Below are 22,108 nucleotides of genomic sequence, written 5' to 3'. Positions count from 1 at the left end.
GAAGGTTTGATAGAATTCTGCACTAAACCCGTCTGGACCTGGGCTCTTTTTGGTTGGGAAACCTTTAATGACTGCTTCTATTTCCTTAGGAGTTATGGGGTTGTTTAACTGGTTTATCTGTTCCTGATTTAACTTCGATACCTGGTATCTGTCTAGGAAATTGTCCATTTCCTGAAGATTTTCAAGTTTTGTTGAATATAGGTTTTTATAGTAAGATCTGATGATTTTTTGAATTTCCTCTGAATCTGTAGTTATGTCTCCCTTTCATTTCTGATTTTGTTAATTTGGACGCACTCTCTGTGTCCTCTCGTTAGTCTGGCTAAGGGTTTATCTATCTTCTTGATTTTCTCAAATAACCAACTTTTGGTACTGTTGATTCTTTTTATGGTTCTTTTTGTTTCTACTTGGTTGATTTCAGCTCTGAGTTTGATTATTTCCTGCCTTCTACTCCTCCTGGGTGTATTTGCTTCTTTTTGTTCTAGAGCTTTTAGGTGTGCTGTCAAGCTGCTGACATATGCTCTTCCCTGTTTCTTTCTGCAGGCACTCAGTGCTATGAGTTTTCCTCTTAGCACAGCTTTCATTGTGTCCCATAAGTTTGGGTATGTTGTATCTTCATTTTCATTAAATTCTAAAAAGTTTTTAATTTCTTTCTTTATTTCTTCCTTGACCAGGTTATCATTGAGTAGAGCATTGTTCAATTTCCACGTATATGTGGGCATTCTTCCCTTATTGTTATTGAAGACCAGTTTTAGGCCGTGGTGGTCCAATAGCACGCATGGGATTATTTCTATCTTTCTGTACCTGTTGAGGCCCGTTTTTTGACCAATTATATGGTCAATTTTGGAGAAAGTACCATGAGGAGCTGAGAAGAAGGTATATCCTTTTGCTTTAGGATAGAATGTTCTATAAATATCCGTTAAGTCCATTTGGCTCATGACTTCTCTTAGTCTGTCTACATCTCTGTTTAATTTCTGTTTCCATGATCTGTACATTGATGAGAGTGGGGTGTTGAAATCTCCCACTATTGGGGCTGGGGATTTAGCTCAGTGGTAGAGCGCTTACCTAGGAAGCGCAAGGCCCTGGGTTCGGTCCCCAACTCTGAAAAAAAGAATCAAAAAAAAAAAAGAAATCTCCCACTATTATTGTGTGAGGTGCAATGTGTGTTTTGAGCTTTAGTAAGGTTTCTTTTACATATGTAGGTGCCCTTGTATTTGGGGCATAGATATTTAGGATTGAGAGTTCATCTTGATGGATTTTTCCTTTGATGAATATGAAGTGTCCTTCCTTATCTTTTTTGATGACTTTTAGTTGAAAATTGATTTTATTTGCTATTAGAATGGCTACTCCAGCTTGCCTCCTCTGACCATTGGCTTGGAAAATTGTTTTCCAGCCCTTCACTCTGAGGTAATGTCTGTCCTTGTGTCCGAGGTGTGTTTCCTGTAGGCAGCAGAATGTAGGGTCCTCGTTGCGTATCCAGTTTGTTAATCTATGTCTTTTTATTGGGGAGTTGAGGCCATCGATATTGAGAGATACTAAGGAACAGTGATTATTGCTTCCCGTCATATTCATATTTGGAAGTGAGGTTATGTTTGTGTGCTTTCATTCTCTTTGTTTTGTTGCCAAGATGACTAGTTTCTTGCTTCTTCTAGTATAGCTTGCCTCCTTATGTTGGGCTTTACCCTTTATTATCCTTTGTAGTGCTGGACCTGTAGAAAGATATTGTGTAAATTTGGTTTTTCATGGAATATCTTGGTTTCTCCATCTATGTTAATTGAGAGCTCTGCAGGATACAGTAACCTGGGCTGGCATCTGTGTTCTCTTAGGGTCTGCATGACATCTGTCCAGGATCCTCTGGCCTTCATAGTTTCTGGCGAAAAGTCTGGTGTGATTCTGATAGGTCTGCCTCTATATGCCACTTGACCTTTTTCCCTTACTGCTTTTAATATTCTTTCTTTATTTTGTGTGTTTGGTGTTTTGACAATTATGTGACGGGAGGTGTTTCTTTTCTGGTCCAATCTATTTGGAGTTCTGTAGGCTTCTTGTATGCCTATGGGTATCTCTCTTTTTAGGTTAGGGAAGTTTTCTTCTATGATTTTGTTGAAGATATTTACTGGTCCTTTGAGCTGGGAGTCTTCACTCTCTTCTATACCTATTATCCTTAGGTTTGATCTTCTCATTGAGTCCTGGATTTCCTGTATGTTTTGGACCAGTAGCTTTTTCTGCTTTACATTATCTTTGACAGTTGAGTCAATGATTTCTATGGAGTCTTCTGCTCCCGAGATTCTCTCTTCCATCTCTTGTATTCTGTTGGTGAAGCTTGTATCTACAGCTCCTTGTCTTTTCTTTTGATTTTCTATGTCCAGGGTTGTTTCCATGTGTTCTTTCTTGATTGCTTCTATTTCCATTTTTAATTCCTTCAACTGTTTGATTGTGTTTTCCTGGAATTCTTTCAGGGATTTTTGCGATTCCTCTCTGTAGGCTTCTACTTGTTCTCCAAGGGAGTTCTTTATGTCTTTCTTGAAGTCCTCCAGCATCATGATCAAATATGATTTTGAAACTAGGTCTTGCTTTTCTGGTGTGTTTGGATATTCCGTGTTTGCTTTGGTGGGAGAATTGGGCTCCGATGATGGCATGTAGTCTTGGTTTCTGTTGCTTGGGTTCCTGCGCTTGCCTCTCGCCATCAGATTATCTCTAGTGTTACTTTGTTCTGCTATTTCTGACAGTGGCTAGACCGTCCTATAACCTGTGTGTCAGGAGTGCTGTAGACCTGCCCTCCTGTTTTCTTTCAGCCAGTTATGGGGACAGAGTGTTCTGCTTTCGGGCGTGTAGTTTTTCCTCTCTACAGGTCTTCAGCTGTTCCTGTGGGCCTGTGTCTTGAGTTCACCAGGCAGGTTTCTTGCAGGGGAAAAGTTGGTCCTACCTGTGGTTCCAAGGCTCAAGTTTGCTCGTGGGATACTGCCCAAGTCCTCTCCGCTGTGGCAGCAACCGGGAAAATCTGTGCCGCTCCTTCCGGGAGCCTCCGTGCACCAGGGTTCCAGATGACGTTTGGTGTTTTCCTCTGGCGCCTGGATGTGCACAGAGTGCAATCTCTTCTGGTTTCCCAGGCGTGTCTGCCTCTCTGAAGGTTCAGCTCTCCCTCCCACGGGATTTGGGTGCAGAGAACTGTTTATCCGGTCTGTTTCCTTCAGGTTCCGGCAATGTCTCAGGCGCAGGGGTCCTGCTGCTCCCGGGCCCTCCCCTACGGGAACCCAGAGGCCTTATACAGTTGCCTCTTGGGCCAGGGATGTGGGCAGGGGTGGGCAGTGTTGGTGGTCTCCTCCGCTCTGCAGCCTCAGGAGTGCCCACCTGATCAGGCGGTGAGGTCTCTCTCCCACGGGGTTTGGGAGCAGAGAGCTGCTCAAAAATTTAGATCTTAAGGATAAAGTCATAAGTATGTACTGTGATAAGTCAAGGCCACGTAAAAACTGTTGCTTTGAAATTTTAATGAGTATATTATAATGAAACATTGCCTTGAACTTAATATCAACATACTTCTGTACCTTCCATTTGATGTAACATCTTATATCTGGGGTAATTATTTAAAGAACTTTTTGTCTTAGAAGGTATATAAAGACCAGAGAAAAGAAATAAAGTTGTCAGTTGAATGATTTGGCTTGGGGAGCTTTGTTCTATACACCCATCCATCCATCTAAATGTATATGTCCATTTGTCTATATGTTTGTGTGTGGGTATATGTGCATACATTTAAGCATGCATGAATACTTGTGGAATTGATTGTGACAGATGGTCAGTCCTGGAAAGAGTGTGGGTGTGTGAATATTTGAATGTATATGTGTCTGTGCCTATTTTTCTGTACACGGCATCTTAATTCTTTTCCTTTCCTTCCTCTCTGGTTCAAAAAGAGTTAATTAGTTATCTAGAAAAGTTCATGGCTGATTCACCAGAGAAAGGAGCATCAGCAATAAATATTTTCACTTATCTGTTGCTGTTTTATGATGAGGTGCTCCACAGTTTCTGGTCTCAGAGAACTCCGACAAGCAGGTCAGCTACCACAGCAAAGTGACTTAACCTTATGGCAGGTAAATATTGTATTATTATACAGCAACCCTAAATATCTTGTAAAATCAAGTCCTATCCCCACTGACACTCTTCACCCTCTGCTGCCTCAAGAAGAACCAAACAAGAAAGATGACTCCCAGCACAGAATAATCCTGCTAGGCATGAAGAACTTGCCACAGGGGATAATGGACAGGAAATTATGGGTACTAATGCACATTATATACACCTTTTGAGAATTAGCTTGGCAATTCTAATGTTAGCACAAAATAGCCATCTTAAGTTACAATGACTAGATTTGGTTAAGATAAATGATCAATGTAAATTGAGTAATAGTTTATATATACAAAAATGACTGCTTAAAATGTGGTAATACTTTAAAGTGTTAATTTTCCACTTTGAATTTAGAATTTGAAGATGATTACTTAGTCTATGATTAGTTAATATTTATGTGAATTATTCTACATACTTGGGAATGCTCGCCAAAATCTACATTATGAAACTTTTCAAATAAAATAAATTTTATGCATAGTAAACATAATAATGAAAATAAAAAATAGTGTACTTTGTAGTGCTTAGCTTAGTAATTAATATTATTTTCTGTAGCTTTTAAAATTCATTTATTTTCTTTGTCAGAATATATAGAAATAAGATTCATTATAGCACATTCATACATATGATGTAATTGATTTATTTTATGTACAGGTGTGTAATGGGAGTGGCCATTGCTGCATAGATCATTACCAAGTTTATTCCCTGGCATGAACAAACAACTGGATGATCAGGAGGCACAGAAGATCAAGCCTTATAGAACACCTAATTAATAACTTTATACATTAGGATAGGAGAGACTTGAGACTAGAAGCCAATTAAAGAGATGCTGGATTGGATATTTACTAGAGCTCTGGAGTCATTTTCTTTCCAGTATTGGTTCTGTTTAGATGAACACTCATTTACTTTCCTGATATTTCTCCTGGCAGAGTATTCTGGGAACAAGAAGACACTATCTTAGGGAGCCTGCCTTAGTTTTCCTTTCTATCTTATGTTCTTCTAACCCCACCTGGTGTGTGTGTGTGTGTGTGTGTGTGTGTGTGTGTGTGTGTGTGTGTGAGTTGGTGGGTAGGTAGGTGTGAGTGGAGTGGATTATTGGGTATGTGTGGATTATGTGGGTTGTGTGGGTGTTAATGGCATGTATGTCAAACATATTTACATGTATGTAGGTGCACATTTGTGTGGTTATATGTGTATGTGTGTACATGTGCATATAGCAAACACATGTTAATGCTGCTTGTCTTTGATGACTCTACAGACTTTATTTACTGAAGCAGGGTTTGGCTTGTTTAGCTAGCCAGCTTGTCCTTGAGATGGCCAGTTTCCTACTGTCCAGCGAATTGGTGAGCAACCATACTCATTCACCATTGGGTACTGGAGATAAGAACTCTTAAACCCACATTTGTGTGGCAAGTGTTTTATTCATTGAACTATCTCCCAGTCCTGATTATTTTTTAAATGTTATTGGGAATTAGTTTTTGTTTCATTTCTTTCTCAGCAAGTTCATTGCTGGCATATAGAAAAGCTATTGAATTTTAAATAGTGATTTTTGTCTCATGACACTTTCCCAAAAGCATTTATATATGAGTTTTCTGCTGAATACTTTGAAGCATATGTTTGACTTCCTTTCCTACTTGTATCCCTAGTGGGATATAATCTGGTACAGCACTGTGTAATTCTTTCAGTACATAGGTTTTCAAAAAGGAGAATCATTATATGGCCAAGCAGTAACACTCCTGGACAAATACTTAAAGAAATAAAAGCCTAAGTCCTACTATTGACATACATGTAATCCATGTGTATTGCTACAATATCCACAGTAGCTCCGAAATGGAACCATTTCTTTCCATTATGAGCTGAACAGATAAAATTATATATATATATATATATATATATATATATAGTGTGTGTGTGTGTGTGTGTGTGTGTGTGTGTGTGATGGAATTTTAGTTAACTGAAAAGACAGTGTAACCATGGCATTTGGAGGAAAATGGATGGAAGTAGAGATTATTATGTTAGGCAAAATAATACAGATTTGGGAAGAGGGAATTAACGTAAGTTTTCTCTCAAATGTGTATTTGAAATTTACTTTTTATATATTTGCATGCATGTGAATGGGGGTAAGTCATCAAACCAGAAAATGAAGCATAAGGGAAAAGAAACTTTCAGGAGAAAAAATAAAAGCATAATAAAATGCATATCACATAAAATCATAAAAGGGTACATAGTAATTACAGTATTATTGCTATGATAAATCACCATTACCAAGGCAACTGGTAGAAAGATGGATATTTTTGGCTTATAACTCTAGAGTAATAAGAGCTAGCTCATCATGATAAGGAAAAGCCTATGGCAGAAAGTAGCAGGCATGGTACTCTGATCTCCCATTTCATAGGACAAGCAGCAAAATGAGAGTAAATTTGAAATATTGTATTATAGCTTTCAAAACATGCCTCTAATGACATAGTTCCTTTATCAAGACCATACCTCCTAAGACTCCCCCAAATAGCCACCAACTGGGGACTAAGTATTGAAATGCCTGAGAACATCAAAGACATCTTACTCAAACTACCACTGGATAACTATTGAAAGAAGAAAGTAATAGTAGGTAGAAGTCATGGGATCTGAGATGTCAATACAGGAGACTGAACAATACGGAAATATGAGGCTGAAGACATTCCTTGGCAGTTAAAGGAACTGGCTGTTCTCCCAGAGGATCCGTGCTCAATTTTCAGATCCACATACTAGCTAACAACTCTGTGTAACTCCAGTCCTAGTGGGATCTAACACCCTCTTCTGAATTTCCCATGTACCATACATGTATGTGCTGTACAGACATATGTGCAGACAAAATATCTCTAGTCATATAAATAAGTAAATAAGTAAGAAAAGCAGTGAATGAAAATGGCAAAATGAACCTCTCTTTGTATTGCTAACTTTTAAACCTAGTGGAGTACTTATGTTGATGGGTACCTGCATATTTGTATAAATTCTGTTCTTTTCCTGTTATTGATTTTTGTTTTAATTCTATATTTAAGAAAATAAACTATGTTTATAGTTTTGCATTTGTTAACACTTAATTTTCAAAATAAATTGTGGTATATTTTAGAGGTGATTCAATGGGTTACCAAGAAGAATGTGTTTGCCATATATATTAATAAAATACACTGTAGGGATCTGTTAATTCCACTCTATATATGGTCTAATCTTGCTCTGATGTTTATTAGTTTAAATTTGGATGATGTGGTGTTTTATATGGATGGTCAAAAGGACCTATAATTAGGAAGAAAAGGAGCCTATGAAAATGCCTTTTATGGTTTATCTAGAGTTGGTTAGCCTCTGGTTTGTCTATCAGAGATTGTCTTTTTGACTGGCTTAACTTAAGTAGGCAAACTCACCCTAAATGTGGGAGGCATACTTTATTGCCCAGGTTCCTGGAGTGAATTTAAAAGGGAAAGGGAGCCTGAATAGCTACATTGATCTCCCTCTTCTTTCTGATTGTAAATGCAGAATCACTAGCTGCCTAAAGCTCCTGCTGCTATGACTATCTGATGTAATGGACCACACTCTGGAATGGTGAGTCATTATAAACCCTTTACTTTTTTAACATGTAACCCTACCTGACTGGTTTGTTTTATTGAGGAAGGATGTGGGTAAGAACAAGTAAAGACAACAGTGACCAGAGGTTGGGAAGAGTACACTACCCTCCCTGTATGCACCCACTGCCCCAATTAAAAAATAACCAACTATAGTACAGGGAAGCAGCTGAGACAGTGAGAGGGAGTCTGGGAGTGGGCAGGGAAGGACACTCAGAATTAAAGGCATCAGTAAAGAGACCATGCATGTGCTAGGAGGGACAGAGGTAGTGCTGGATGAGTCTGTCTTCCTTGTAGACAGGTATAAATAAAAATATAAGATTTTTTTTCCTCCCACCTCGGCCCAGAGCTGCTTGCCACCATCCCAGCTTGCCTTTCCTCATTGGCGAATGGAAGAGGGGACAAGCAAGTAATCACTGAATTGCAATCAGACCCACATCCATCAGCTTCTGGATCTTCTGTGATATTTACAGGATTCTTTTAAGTGTTCACTCAGAGCCTGGGGGGGTCCTTTTTCATCTGATATAGGATGAAATCCCTGTATGGGTCACTCATTATCTGCCACTGACCTCAGGGTCAGCACTGGCCCTCTGCTTCACATCTTCAGGGCTATCATGCCTGTTGTACTGTGCCATCATACATCATTGGTAACTATCTGCTGCTTCCTTACAGTTGGAGTCCAGGTCTAATGTCTTTTGGTACATATCCATGGCTTTTGTATAGTCCCCTCACAGCTTCCAGAGCAGATCATTTCTGTGTATAGCCCTTGATGAAGGTTAGCTCTAGATGGATGCACTCTTCACAGTCCTTGAGTTCCAGCTGAAACTCCAGGATCTTGGTGTAGCAGGCAGCTTAGTTTCTGTACCATTTGGCACTTCTTGGGTTTTTTTCAAATGGCTTCTGTATAGTGCATCGTGGCCTGGTGTTAGTCCCCTTTCTGGAATCATTCATTGCTCTTAATCTTTTCCTCCAAAGCCAAGTCAGGGTTGATATAAGCCAGTTGTTCTTATTCCTTCAGAATATTCTCTTTCTGCTGGCACATCTTGAGCACTTCTGCAGTTCAGTGCTCTGCCAGAGACTTGTTTTAGAAATGGATAGCATCCTTGTAACTTTCTTATCTGAGATAGCAATTGCCAGTTTGGGCATAAGCTTTGGTGATCTTGTGGAAGTCTTTTCTGTTCTCTCTGCCCACTTCAGTGGCTTCTCACAGAGCTCCTGGCATTTGTTGGAGTCACCCTTCTCAAAGTGCAAAGCTGCTTTATGAGTTATATAAGTCATATCGATAGGGTTCAGCTGCTTGGCCCTGTCATAATGCTTCAGGAACTTGTCAAAATCTTTCTTCTTGTAGGCATTTCCCAACTCCATTCCTTTCAGTGCCTGTTTCTTGTTCTCTGGAAGATCTTCTTCCATTGGTTCTGACTTGGCCTCCTTGTGGGGAGTGCTGCAGCCACTTCCTTTTCATCCATACTGTCCAGATCAATCCCAAGGAGGGCACAGAGTAGTCAAGGTGCCAGAGATCTTGTAGCTTCATGTCCATGTCTGAAAGCTTGTTCTGTAGCTTCTCTATGATTTCTTGTAGGTGGGGTCACTGAGCAGTGTTCTGGTCCTGGGATCATTGAACAACTTGTGGTACAGATTAGGCAACCTGAAAGGATTCATGAATTTCCTGTCGGCCAACCTGGCCTCCATGTTCTGCAAGCCCTCTTTAAGCAGGAAATAGTTGGCTTCATTTTTTTTGTTCATCTTTATTAACTTGAGTATTTCTTATTTACATTTTGATTGTTATTCCACTTCCCGGTTTCCCGGCCAACATCCCCCCAGTCCCTTCCCCTCCCCTATTCGGTGGGTATTCCCCTCCCCATCCTTCCCCCATTACCACCCTCCCCCCAACAATCACATTCACTGGGGGTTCAGTCTTGGCAGAACCAAGGGCTTCCCCTTCCACTGGTGCTCTTACTATGCTATTCATTACTACTTATGAGGTTGGAGCCCAGGGTCAGTCCATGTATAGTCTTTGGGTAGTGGCTTAGTACTTGGAAGCTCTGGTTGGTTGGCAAGGTTGTTCATATGGGGTTTCAAGCCCCTTCAAGCTCTTTCAGTCCTTTCTAAGTTTCCTTCAACGAGGGTCCTATTCTCAGTTCAGTGGTTTGCTGCTGGCATTCGCCTATGTATTTGCTGTATTCTGGCTGTGTCTCTCAGGAGTGATCTACATCCGGTTCCTGTCAGCCAGCATTTCTTAGCTTCATCCATCTTATCAAATTGGGTGGCTGTATATGTATAGGTCACATGTGGGGCAGGCTCTGAATGGGTGTTCCTTCTGCCTCTGTTCTAAAGTTTGCTTCCCTATTCTCTGCCAAGGGTATTCTTGTTCCCCTTTTAAAGAAGGAGTGAGGCATTCACATTTTGGTCATCCTTCTTGAGTTTCATGTGTTTTCTGCATCTAGGGTAATTCAAGAATTTGGACTAATAGCCACGTATCAATGATTGCATACTATGTGTGTTTTTCTGTGATTGGGTTATCTCATTCAGTATGATATTTTCCAGTTCCAACCATTTGCCTATGAATTTCATAAAGTCATTGTTTTTGATAGCTGAGTAATATTCCATTGTGTAGATGTACCACATTTTCTGTATCCATTCCTCTGTTGAAGGGCATCTAGGTACTTTCCAGCTTCTAGCTATTATAAATAAGGCTGCTATGAACATAGTGGAGCATGTGTCTTTGTTATATATTGGGACATCTTTTGGGTATATGCCCAAGAGAGGTATAGCTGGGTCCTCAGGTAGTTCAATGTCCAATTTTCTGAGGAACGTCCAGACTGATTTCCAGAATAGTGTAACAGTCTGCAATCCCACCAACAATGGAGGAGTGTTCCTCTTTCTCCACATCCTCGCCAGCATTTGCTGGCACCTGAGTTTTTGATCTTAGCCATTCTCAGTGGTGTGAAGTTTAATCTCTGGTTCATTTTGATTTGCATTTCCCTTATGACTAAAGATGTTGAACATTTCTTTAGGTTTTTCTCAGCCATTCAGCATTCCTCAGCTGGGAATTCTTTGTTTAGCTCTGTCCACCATTTTTATAGGGGTATTTGTCTCCCTGCAGTCTAATGTCTTGAGTTCTTTGTATATTTTGGATATAAGTCCTCTCTCTGTTGGAGGATTGGTAAAGATCTTTTCCCAATCTGTTGGTGGTCGTTTTGTCCTAACAACAGTGTCCATTACCTTACAGAAATTTTGTAGTCTTATGAGATCCCATTTGTCGATTCTTGATCTTAAAGCATAAGCCTAAGATCAAGTGTTCAGGTGTTTTGTTCAGGAAATTTTCTCCAATGCCTATGTGTTCGAGATGCTTCCCCACTTTTTCTTCTATTAGTTTGAGTGTATCCAGTTTGAGGTGGAGGTCCTTGATCCACCTGGCCTTAAGCTGTGTACAGGGTGATATGCATGGATCGATCTGCATTCTTCTACATCCTGACCTCCAGTTGAACTAGTATCATTTGCTGAAAATGCTATCTTTTTTCCATGGGATGGTTTTGACTCCTTTGTCAAAAATCAAGTGACCATAGGTGTGTGAGTTCATTTCTGGGTCTTCAATTCTATTCCACTGGTCTATCTGTCTATCTCTGTACCAATACCATGCAGTTTTTATCACTATTGCCCTGTAATACTGCTTGAGTTCAGGGATAGCGATTCCCCCAGAAGTCCTTTTATTGTGGAGGATAGTTTAAGCTATCCTGGGTTTTTGTTATTTCATATGAATTTTCAAATTGTTCTGTCTAACTCTTTGAAGAATTGGATTGGTATTTTGATGGGGATTGCATTGAATCTGTACATAGCTTTTGGTAAAATGGCCATTTTTACTATATTAATCCTGCCAATCCATGAGCATGGGAGATCTTTCCATCTTCTGAGGTCTTCTTCAGTTTTTTTCTTCAGAGGCTTGACGTTCTTATCATATGGATCTTTCACTTGCTTGGTTAAAGTCACACCAAGGTATTTTATATTATTTGGGACTATTATGAAGGGTGTCATTTCCCTAATTTCTTTCTCGGCTTGTTTCTGTTTTGTGTAAAGGAAGGCTACTGATTTATTTGAGGTAATTTTATACCTAACCATTTGCTGAAGGTGTTTATCAGGATTAGTAGTTCTCTGGTGGAACTTTTGGGATCACTTAAGAAAACTATCATACCATCTGCAAATAGTGATATTTTGACTTTTTCCCCTTCCAATTTGTATCCCTTTGACCTCCTTTTGTTGTCTGATTGCTGTGGCTAGGACTTCAAGTGCTATATTGAATAATAGTCTATTCCCTGATTTTAGTGGGATTGCTTCAAGTTTCTCTCCATTTAGTTTAACATTAGCTACTGGTTTGCTGTATATGGCTTTTATTCTGTTTAGGTTTGGGTCTTGACTTCCTATTCTTTCCAGTACTTTTATCATGAAGGGGTGTTGAATTTTGTCAAATGCTTTCTCAGCATCTAATGACATGATCATGTGGTTTTGTTCTTTAAGTTTGTTTATATAATGGATTACTTTGATGGTTTTCCGTATATTAAACCATCCCTACGTGACTGGGATGAAGCCTACTTGATCATGGTGGATGATTATTTTGATGTGCTCTTGTGTTCGGTTTGCCAGAATTTTATTGAGTATTTTTGCGTCGATATTCATAAGGGAAATTGGTCTGAAGTTCTCTTTCTTTGTTGGGTCTTTGTGTGGTTTAGGTATAAGAGTAAATGTGGCTTCATAGAAGGCATTTGGGAGTGCTCCATCTGTTTCAATTTTGTGGAATAATTTGGATAGTATTGGTATGAGGTCTTCTATGAAGGTCTGATAGAATTCTGCACTGAACCAGTCTGAACTTGGGCTCTTTTTTGTTGGGAGAACTTTAAGGACTGCTTCTATTTTGTTGGGAGTCATGGGGTTGTTTAATTGATTTATCTGTTCCAGATTTAACTTTGGTACCTGGTATCTGTCTAGGAAATTGTCCATTTCCTGCAGATTTTCAAGTTTTGTTGAATATAGGCTTTTGTAGTAGGATCTGATGATTTTTTTGAATTTCCTCTGATTCTGTAGTTATATCTCCCTTTTCATTTCTGATTTTGTTAATTTGGACACACTCTCTGGGTCCTCTCACTAGTCTGGCTAAGGGTTTATCTATCTTGTTGATTTTCTCAAAGGACCAGCTTTTGTTTCTGTTGATTCTTTGTACAGTCCTTTTTGTTTCTATTTGGTTGATTTCATCTCTAAGTTTGATTATTTCTTGCCTTCTACTCCTCCTGGGTGTATTTGCTTCTTTTTGTTCTAGAGCTTTTAGGTGTGCTGTCAAGTTGCTGATATATGCTCTCTCCTGTTTCTTTCTGCAGGCCCCAAGGGCTATGTGATTTCCTCTTAGCACACCTTTCATTGTGTCACATAAATTTGGGTATGTTGTATCTTCATTTTCATTAAATTCTAAGAAGTCTTTAATTTCTTTATTTCTTCCTTGACCAGGTTATCATTGAGTAGAGCATGGTTCAACTTCCATATATATGTGGGCATTCTTCCCTTATTGGTTGAAGACCAGCTTTAGCCCGTGGTAGTCTCATAAGACACATGGGATTATTTCTATCTTTCTGTATCTATTGAGGCCTGTTTTATGACCAATTATACAATCAATTTTGGAGAAAGTACCATGAGATGGTCAGAAGAAGGTATATCCTTTTGCCTTAGGATAGAATGTTCTATAAATATCTGTTAAGTCCACTTGGTTCATGACTTCTCTTAGTTTGTCTATGTCTCTGTTTAATTTCTGTCTTCGTGATCTGTCCATTGATGAGATTGGGGTGTTAAAATCTCCTACTATTATTGTGTGAGATGCAATGTGTGTTTTGAGCTTTAGTAAGGTTTCTTTTATGTATGTAGGTGTCATTGTCTTTTGAGCATAGATATTTAGGATTGAGAGTTTGTCATGGTGGATTTTTCCTTTGATGAATATGAAGTGTCCTTCCTTATCTTTTTTGAGGATTTTTAGTTGAAAATCGATTTTATTTGATATTAGAATGGCTACTCCAGCTTGCTTCTTCCAACCATTTGCTTGGAAAATTTGTTCTCCGGGCTTTCTCTCTGTGGTAGTGTCTGTCTTTGTCTCTAAGGTGTGTTTCCTGTAGTCAGCAGAATGCAGGGTTCTCATTGCGTATCCAGTTTGTTAATCTATGTCTTTGTATTGGAGAGTTGAGTCCATTGATGTTGAGAAATATTAAGAAATTGTGATTGTTGCTTCCTGTTATATTCGTATTTGGATGTGAGATTACGTTTGTGTCCTTGTTTTCTCTTTGTTTTGTTGCCAAGACGATTAGTCCCTTGTCTTTACTAGGGTGTAGTTTGCCTCCTTATGTTGGGCTTTACCATTTATTATCCTTGGTAGGGCTGGATTTATAGAAAGATATTGTGTACATTTGGTTTTGTCATGGAATATCTTGGTTTCTCCATCTATGTTAATGGAGAGTTTTGCAGGATACAGTAACCTGAGCTGGCATTTGTGTTCTCTTACGGTCTGTATGACATCTGTTCAGGATCTTCTGTCTTTCATAGTCTCCGATGAGAAGTCTGGTGTGATTCTGATGGGTCTGCCTTTATATGTTACTTGACTTTTTTCCCTTACTTCTTTTAATATTCTCTCTTTGTTTTGTTGATTTGGTGTTTTGACTATTATGTGACAGGAGGAGTTTCTTTTCTGGTCCAATCTATTTTTAGTTCTGTAGGCTTCTTGTATGCTTATGGGTATCTCTTTCTTTAGGTTAGGGAAGTTTTCTTCTATGATTTTGTTGAAGATATTTACTGGTCCTTTGAGCTGGGAATCTTCACTCTCTTCTATACCTATTATCCTTAGGTTTGATCTTCTCTTTGAGTCCTGGATTTCCTGTATGTTTTGGACCAGTAGCTTTTTCTGTTTTACATTATCTTTGACAGTTGTGGAGATGATTTCTATGGAATATTCTGCTCCTGAGATTCTCTCTTCTATCTCTTGTATTCTGTTGGCGATGCTTGTTTCTATGGCTCCTTGTCTCTTCCTTTGGTTTTCTATATCCAGGGTTGTCTCCCTTTGTGCTTTCTTTAATGCTTCTATTTCCATTTTTTATTCCTTCAACTGTTTGATTGTGTTTTCCTGGAATTCTTTCAGGGATTTTTGTGATTCCTCTCTATAGGCTTCTACTTGTTTATTTATGTTTTCCTGCGTTTCTCTAAGGGAGTTCTTTATGTCTTTCTTGAAGTCCTCCATCATCATCATCAAATATGATTTTAAATCTATATCTTATTTTTCTGGTGTGTTTGGATATTCAGTGTTTGCTTTGGTGGGAGAATTCAGCTCCAATGATGCCATGTAGTCTTGGTTTCTGTTGCTTGTTTTCCTGTGCTTGCCTCTCGCCATCAGGTTGTCTCTGGTGTTACCTTGTTTTGCTATTTCTGACAGCGGCTAGACTGTCCTATAGGCCTGTGTGTCAGGAGTGATGTTGCCCTGTTTTCCTGTTTTCTTTCAGCCAGTTATGTGAACAGAGTGTTCTGCTTTTGGGCGTGTAGTCTTTCCTGCCTACTGCTGTTCCTGTGGGCCTGTGTCCTGAGTCCACCAGGCAGGTTGCTTGGAGCAGAATAGTCTTACCTGTGGTCCCGCAGCTGAAGTTGCATGTAGGGGGCTACCTCTGAGCTCTCTGTGAGTGCTGGCTTCATGTTTTAAACCTTCTTCACAGGTACTTTTGACCTCTTCACACTTGTTTAGGAACTCAAGGACTGCTGCTTTTCTTGAATAACCTTTGCCCCAATCGGGGTTCAGGTCAAGAGTCTTGCAGTTATCTTCATAGGTGTTCTGATAGTCTTCTTTCTTGGCATAGGCTGCAGAGCGATTGTTATAGAGCACATGGTTCTGGGGATCTAGCTTAATTGTTTCAGAGTAGCACTGTAAGGCATCATCAATGTTTCCAGCACTCAGGATCTCATTTAGCTAATGCACCTACTCTATAGCCTGGCTCAGAACCCCATTGAATTGAATATGTACGCCTTGTGTTCCCAACACAAACCCTTCTTTTTTAATGTTGCTTTTTCTAGGGTACTTTAGTAGAGAAATCTGACCAGCAAAAAACACAGATAATGATAATGATGATAAATTATCATTACTAATATTGAAATTGTTATTGAAATTACTGATTATTATTTTACCAGGACATATATGACTTTTTCCATTAGCATTTATTATATGAATTTGGGAGCCCAAAGATTTGGTATCTTTATGTTTGTAATAGTTATACATTCTTGATGGATTAGAAAAAATTGTTTTACTAAAATTTAGCTATTAACTATCTATTCTCACTAATTTTGTTATGAAGTCTACATTACCACATATCACAATAGTTATACTGTCTTACTTTCTATATATACTCACTTGTTAGAGTGTTTCCATTCTGTTGTTCTTTGTCAGTAAGTGCTTATTCCTGTCAGTTGTTTTTCTTTCAGATACAAGGACAGTTGCTCTTACTTTCAGTCCTATGAGCTAATCTTCATTTCTCTTTTTGTGAGTAAAAGGCATTTATCTTTAAAATAATCATTAGGAAGTATTTAAAAGTTCTTATGATTTTATTGATTCTTTTGGAGATTTTTTGGTTCTGTTTGTTTTGTTTTGTTTGTTTGTTTTTATGTTAAAGTTTGCTGTTTATTTGATCTTTTCCTGGTACTGTGGGTTTGAAGTTTCACTCTGTTGTACTTGATGAATTTCTTCCTGGTTCTCTGTTCTCATAATCCTCTAATAATATTTATTTGCCTTGTACTTTCATGTTTAATACTGTCATCCTTTATGCATTTGTCATGAAATGTCCTTTTTACTTTATAAATGATAAAAGTTTTCTCTGCTGTATATGGTGATCATGGTTGATAACATACTCACTCGTAAAACTTTAAAAATGGAATTGGTTGCTTTCCTAACCTGGTAGAATGCAGCAAGGAGTTCCAATGAGTGATTTGTTCTTACTGTGATGTTTCTGTCTTTGCATGTATTTTGTCTTGTTGTATCAAAGCAATTAATATTACTTTCTCAACTGTATTTTTGAAATCTTGAGTATGCTACTAAATGGAAATTTCCTTTCTATTTGTATATATTTGGAATTCTAAATATCTTTTGACATTTGTATTCAGTTGTCCGGGGCAGGCCAGAAATCATGTGACCTTGCAATACCGGTGAGGTGATTGAACACAAACTGTTTGGTTTGAAGGTTTTGCTTGTAAAAAAATTGGTGATCCCCAATTAGATTGTTCCAATGTCCACCTTGTTTACATGCATATGTAATATGATCATTCTTTGGAGGAAGGATTTAATTTTTATGCCCTCTTTGAAAGAAAAAGAAGGTCTAAGGAAGGAGGTCTAAGGCCACATTCCAAAGAGAAACAAGAGATTGGGTAGGTTAGGAACAAATACACAAGTAGGCCATAGAAAACCAAAAGAAGAGACAAGGAGCCATAGATACAAGCTTCACCAACAGAATAGAAGAGATAGAAGAGAGAATCTCAGGAGCAGAAGATTTCATAGAAATCATCAACTCAAATGTCAAAGATAATGGAAATCAGAAAAAGCTACAGGTCCAAAACATACAGGAAATCCAGGACTCAATGAGAAGATCAAAGCAAAGGATAATAGGTATAGAAGAGAGTGAAGACTCACCGCTCAAAGGAACAGTCAATATCTTCACCAAAATCATAGAAGAAAACTTCCCTAACCTAAAGAAAGAGATACCCATATGCATACAAGAAGCCTACAGAACTCCAAATAGACTGGACCAGAAAAGAAACTCCCCCTGTCACATAATAGTAAAAACACCAAACGCACAAAATAAAGAAAGAATATTAAAAGCAATAAGGGAAATGAACCCACACAACTATGGGCACCTGATTTTTGACAAAGGAGCCAAAACCATTCAATGGAAAAAGGATAGCATTTTCAGCAAATGGTGCTGGTTCAACTGGAGGGCAACATGTAGAAGAATGCAGAACGATCCATGCTTGTCACCCTGTACAAAGCTTAAGTCCAAGTGTATCAAGAACCTCCACATCAAACCAGATACACTCAAACTAATAGAAGAAAAACTAGGGAAGCATCTGGAACACATGGGCACTGGAAAAAATTTCCTGAACAAAACACCAATGGCTTATGCTCTAAGATCAAGAATCGACACATGGGATCTCATAAAACTGCAAAGCTTCTGTAATGCAAAGGACACTGTGGTTAGGACAAAACGGCAACCAACAGATTGGGAAAAGATCTTTACCAATCCTACAACAGATAGAGGCCTTATATCCAAAATATACAAAGAACTCAAGAAGTTAGACCACAGGGAGACAAATAACCCTATTAAAAAATGGGGTTCAGAGCTAAACAAAGAATTCACAGCTGAGGAATTGTGAATGGCTGAGAAACACCTAAAGAAATGTTCACCATCTTTAGTCATAAGGGAAATGCAAATCAAAACAACCCTGAGATTTCACCTCACACCAGTGAGAATGGCTAAGATCAAAAACTCAGGTGACAGCAGATGCTGGAGAGGATGTGGAGAAAGAGGAACACTCCTCCATTGTTGGTGGGGTTGCAGACTGATACAACCATTCTGGAAATCAGTCTGGAGGTTCCTCAGTAAATTGGACCTTGAACTGCCTGAGGATCCAGCTATACCTCTCTTGGGCATATACCCAAAAGATGCCCCAACATATAAAAAAGACACGTGCTCCACTATGTTCATCGCAGCCTTATTTATAATAGCCAGAAGCTGGAAAGAACCCAGATGCCCTTCAACAGAGGAATGGATACAGAAAATGTGGTACATCTATACAATGGAATATTACTCAGCTATCAAAAACGATGACTTTATGAAATTCGTAGGCAAATGGTTGGAACTGCAAAATATCATCGTGAGTGAGGTAACCCAATCACAGAAAAACACACATGGCATGCACTCATTGATAAGAGGCTATTAGCCCAAATGCTTGAATTACCCTAGATGCCTAGAACAATTGAAACTCAAGAGGGATGATCAAAATGTGAATGCTTCACTCCTTCTTTAAAAGGGGAACAAGAATACCCTTGGCAGGGAAGAGAGAGGCAAAGATTAAAACAGAGACTGAAGGAACACCCATTCAGAGACTGCCCCACATGTGGCCCATACATTTACAGCCACCCAATTAGACAAGATGGATGAAGCAAAGAAGTGCAGACTGACAGGAGCCGGATGTAGATCGCTCCTGAGAGACACAGCCAGAATACAGCAAATAAAACGAATGCCAGCAGCAAACCACTGAACTGAGAATAGGACCCCCGTTGAAGGAATCAGAGAAAGAACTGGAAGAGCTTGAAGGGGCTCGAGACCCCATATGTCCAACAATGCCAAGCAACCAGAGCTTCCAGGGACTAAGCCACTTCGTAAATACTATACATGGACTGACCCTGGACTCTGACCTCATAGGTAGCAATGAATATCCCAGTAAGAGCACCAGTGGAAGGGGAAGCCCTGGGTCCTGGTAAGACTGAACCCCCAGTGAACTAGACTGTTGGGGTGAGGGCGGCAATGGGGGCAGGGTTGGGAGGGGAACACCCATAAGGAAGGGGAGGGGGGAGGGAGATGTTTGCCCTGGATCTGTGAAAGGGAATAACACTCGAAATGTATAGAAGAAATACTCAAGTTAATAAAAAAAGTTATAAAAAAAGAAATACTCAAGTTAATTAAAAAAAGAATTAAAAAAAGACCTAGGTGTCTAATTCAATAAATGCACTGTTTTTGTTTTACCAAAAATAAAATAAAATAAAATAAAATAAAATAAATGCCCCAAAATAACTTGTGCCTAGGGGAGTATATGGGAGTTACCACATTGGGAACCAACTCTTCATCATAGTCTAGAATAGTCATTCCTCCCATGGTTCTGATTGATATCAGTCTGATCATTGTTCTTAGCCACTTAGATTGTAGTCCATAATCCTTTGTACTCCTCAAACTTAGCATCAGCTACATAAGTGTAGACCCAGAGAATAGGACATTTCCTTTTCTTCATGGACACCTTGAAGCATGGGGTGAAGAGTTTGGGCTCATAGTTTTTACTTTTCTACCAGAAAAACCTTAATCATTATTGTCTATATTCTCTTGGGTTGCAAAGGTATACACCTGGACACATAGGTCATACAAAAAAAGATGTTACATAATTTCAGTTAGAAGGGTAGATTTTAGGTCCTAAGTGTCAGAGGAGGTAGGTCTGAAGATCTCTTGAAAAAAGCATGGAAGTCACAGATAACCTCTTTTGTCTATAATTCCTTTCATCTGAAAGTCTTGGGTTAAGCCACTTTAAGAGAAAGGGAAATTGAAAACTGAACTTGACCAAAATAGGAGACTGTAGGTACCCATTTTGGCATAGAATGAAATTTTCTGTGACACTTGTGAAGGAGGCCCACCTAGTAGAAATTGACAAGGGAGAGTGTTGTTTTTTAATAAAATGAAGGCTCAATGCCAACTTACCTAAAGCAGGAGGCTGGGGGAGGTATTCATAAAAACAGAATTATTAATCCTAAGATTGGCATATGAAGAAGGCCATGTTAGGGCCAAGGAGAATGGTTTGATACCGTCATCATAAAAATGTGGCATAATAAGACCTTATTTGGAAAGGGGCAATATGGGATAGAGATGTAAAGATGAATCTAGAGCAGTCTTTTGCAAACATGAATGGTGGACTGTTTGCTTTGGGATGTGGAGTATCTCACACCACTTTAGGCAGAAGGCAAATTGTCTCTTATATTCTTTATTGGAGTACTGTGAACATTGGCCTCTCAGGATGCAGTTCTTTACAGCTTAGGATGTCCATAATATTAATAGGATATTCAGTACACCAGGCAAAATCTCTGCTATTTGTGCTTGGCTTAGGTAGCTATATCAAGCCAGAATACCTCCTCATTTTTGTGTTTAGCTACCTATATCTCTGTGTTAATGAAACTACTTTAGCAAAATGATTAAAGGGTATACCTAATTTCTTGGCTAGGGCCACATCCTTGAGTTATAGGGGATAGAACTGAATCCATTTTAAGGAGAAGTAGAAAGTCTCTTGTGACAGCACTACATGGGTAGGGTCAGATAAAGAACAAACTGGAAGCAGCCAACCCTCTTGTAAAAAATGAAGACCTTTCTGATTAATTTATTCAGTAGAGTAATATTTGGTAATTACTTGTGGCCAGGGACATCCCCAAGACCACTCAGGTGTGCTTCTTACGCATAGTCTAGAATTGCTAAATTTTTGGAGATTCCATTGCAAGTTGGCAGCAATATTGGAGTACATCTACTAATCTGTTAGGCATTTTTTCTGTAATCTCAATTTTATCATCAGATACATAGGGGATGGCACGAAGGGTGGATTTTTCAACTATGTCTGACTACCAGCATAAAAACACATAACATGGGTTCTGGGCTCTAGAACCATTAATCAGTGTGGTATGAGGTATCTTGTGTAAGAAGGTTGTTTTTCTAACTACCTGGGTTAAAAGGGGAAGGTTTAAGTCTTATTTATAGTAGCATAGGTCTAAGTTTTCCAATGCATAAAGGAATGAATTGAGGATACATGAAATAATGTGGCAAAGTATAAGACAATATTATTCAAAAGAGCCTACATAATGCCACCAAAGGAATAAAATTAATGTGTGTTCCATTTGATCAAAGACGGTGGTCATATTTATCCTTGTACAGGTGGGAACCTCTAAAGTTACATTGATTTTTTATATTTATTTTTCTCTCATAACCTGCATGTTGACTGCAGCCTTCCCTTCCTTCTTGTTCCAGTTATTCTCTCACCTCCCCTTTCCTCAAGATCCACTGCTCCTTCATTTTCCTTCAGGCCTTCCAGTGATAGCAACCAAACATGGCATAGCATGATACAATAAAACTAGACATATACGTTTCTATCAAGGGTGAATGAGGCAATCCAGTAATAAGAATATGGTCCCACATGCAGAAAAAAGATTTAGAGACATCCCCACTCCCAATGTTAGCAGTCCAACAAATCCCCAAGCTAAACAACCACAGCACGAATGCAGAGAGGCTACTGAAGACCCCATGGGCTTTTAAAAGCCAAGCTATTCCAGTGTCTCACTCCAAACTCTTTCCCTCCATTCCACCCTCCCCAACCTGATCATTCCTGTTCCCATCCTCAACTGGTCCTAGTCTACCCACAAAATTTCTATTTCCTGTTCTCAAAGAGATTCATGTGTCCCCTGTAGATCATTCCTCTTTATCTAACTCCACTGGGACTGGGGATTTTAGTGTGATTGTACTTTACTTAACACTGAATATACACTTATAAGTGATTATATATCGTGGTATTCTTTCTGGACATGGGTTGCCTCATCCTGAACTTTTTTT

General features: G+C 39.0%; 1 protein-coding gene and 1 pseudogene across 2 annotated transcripts in view; one reads left to right on the top strand and one right to left on the bottom strand.

The window, feature by feature from the left end:
- Positions 1 to 22,108, top strand: part of Tesl1 (testin LIM domain protein like 1) — a 58,873-nt gene that overhangs the window by 14,675 nt on the left and 22,090 nt on the right. For both annotated transcript variants that reach the window (XM_039100397.2, XM_039100398.1), the window contains exon 2: positions 7,618 to 7,683. In XM_039100397.2, coding sequence (XP_038956325.1) covers positions 7,681 to 7,683 — 3 coding nt within the window. In that variant the 5' untranslated portion in view covers positions 7,618 to 7,680. The remainder of the gene's footprint in view (positions 1 to 7,617; positions 7,684 to 22,108) is intronic.
- Positions 8,117 to 19,630, bottom strand: LOC134484112 (stress-induced-phosphoprotein 1-like; annotated as a pseudogene).

This window comes from Rattus norvegicus, chromosome X (genome assembly GCF_036323735.1).
Source record: "Rattus norvegicus strain BN/NHsdMcwi chromosome X, GRCr8, whole genome shotgun sequence".
NCBI lineage: Eukaryota > Metazoa > Chordata > Mammalia > Rodentia > Muridae > Rattus > Rattus norvegicus.
Note: the sequence above shows the minus strand (reverse complement) of the source record. Positions and strands in the feature narration are given on the sequence as shown.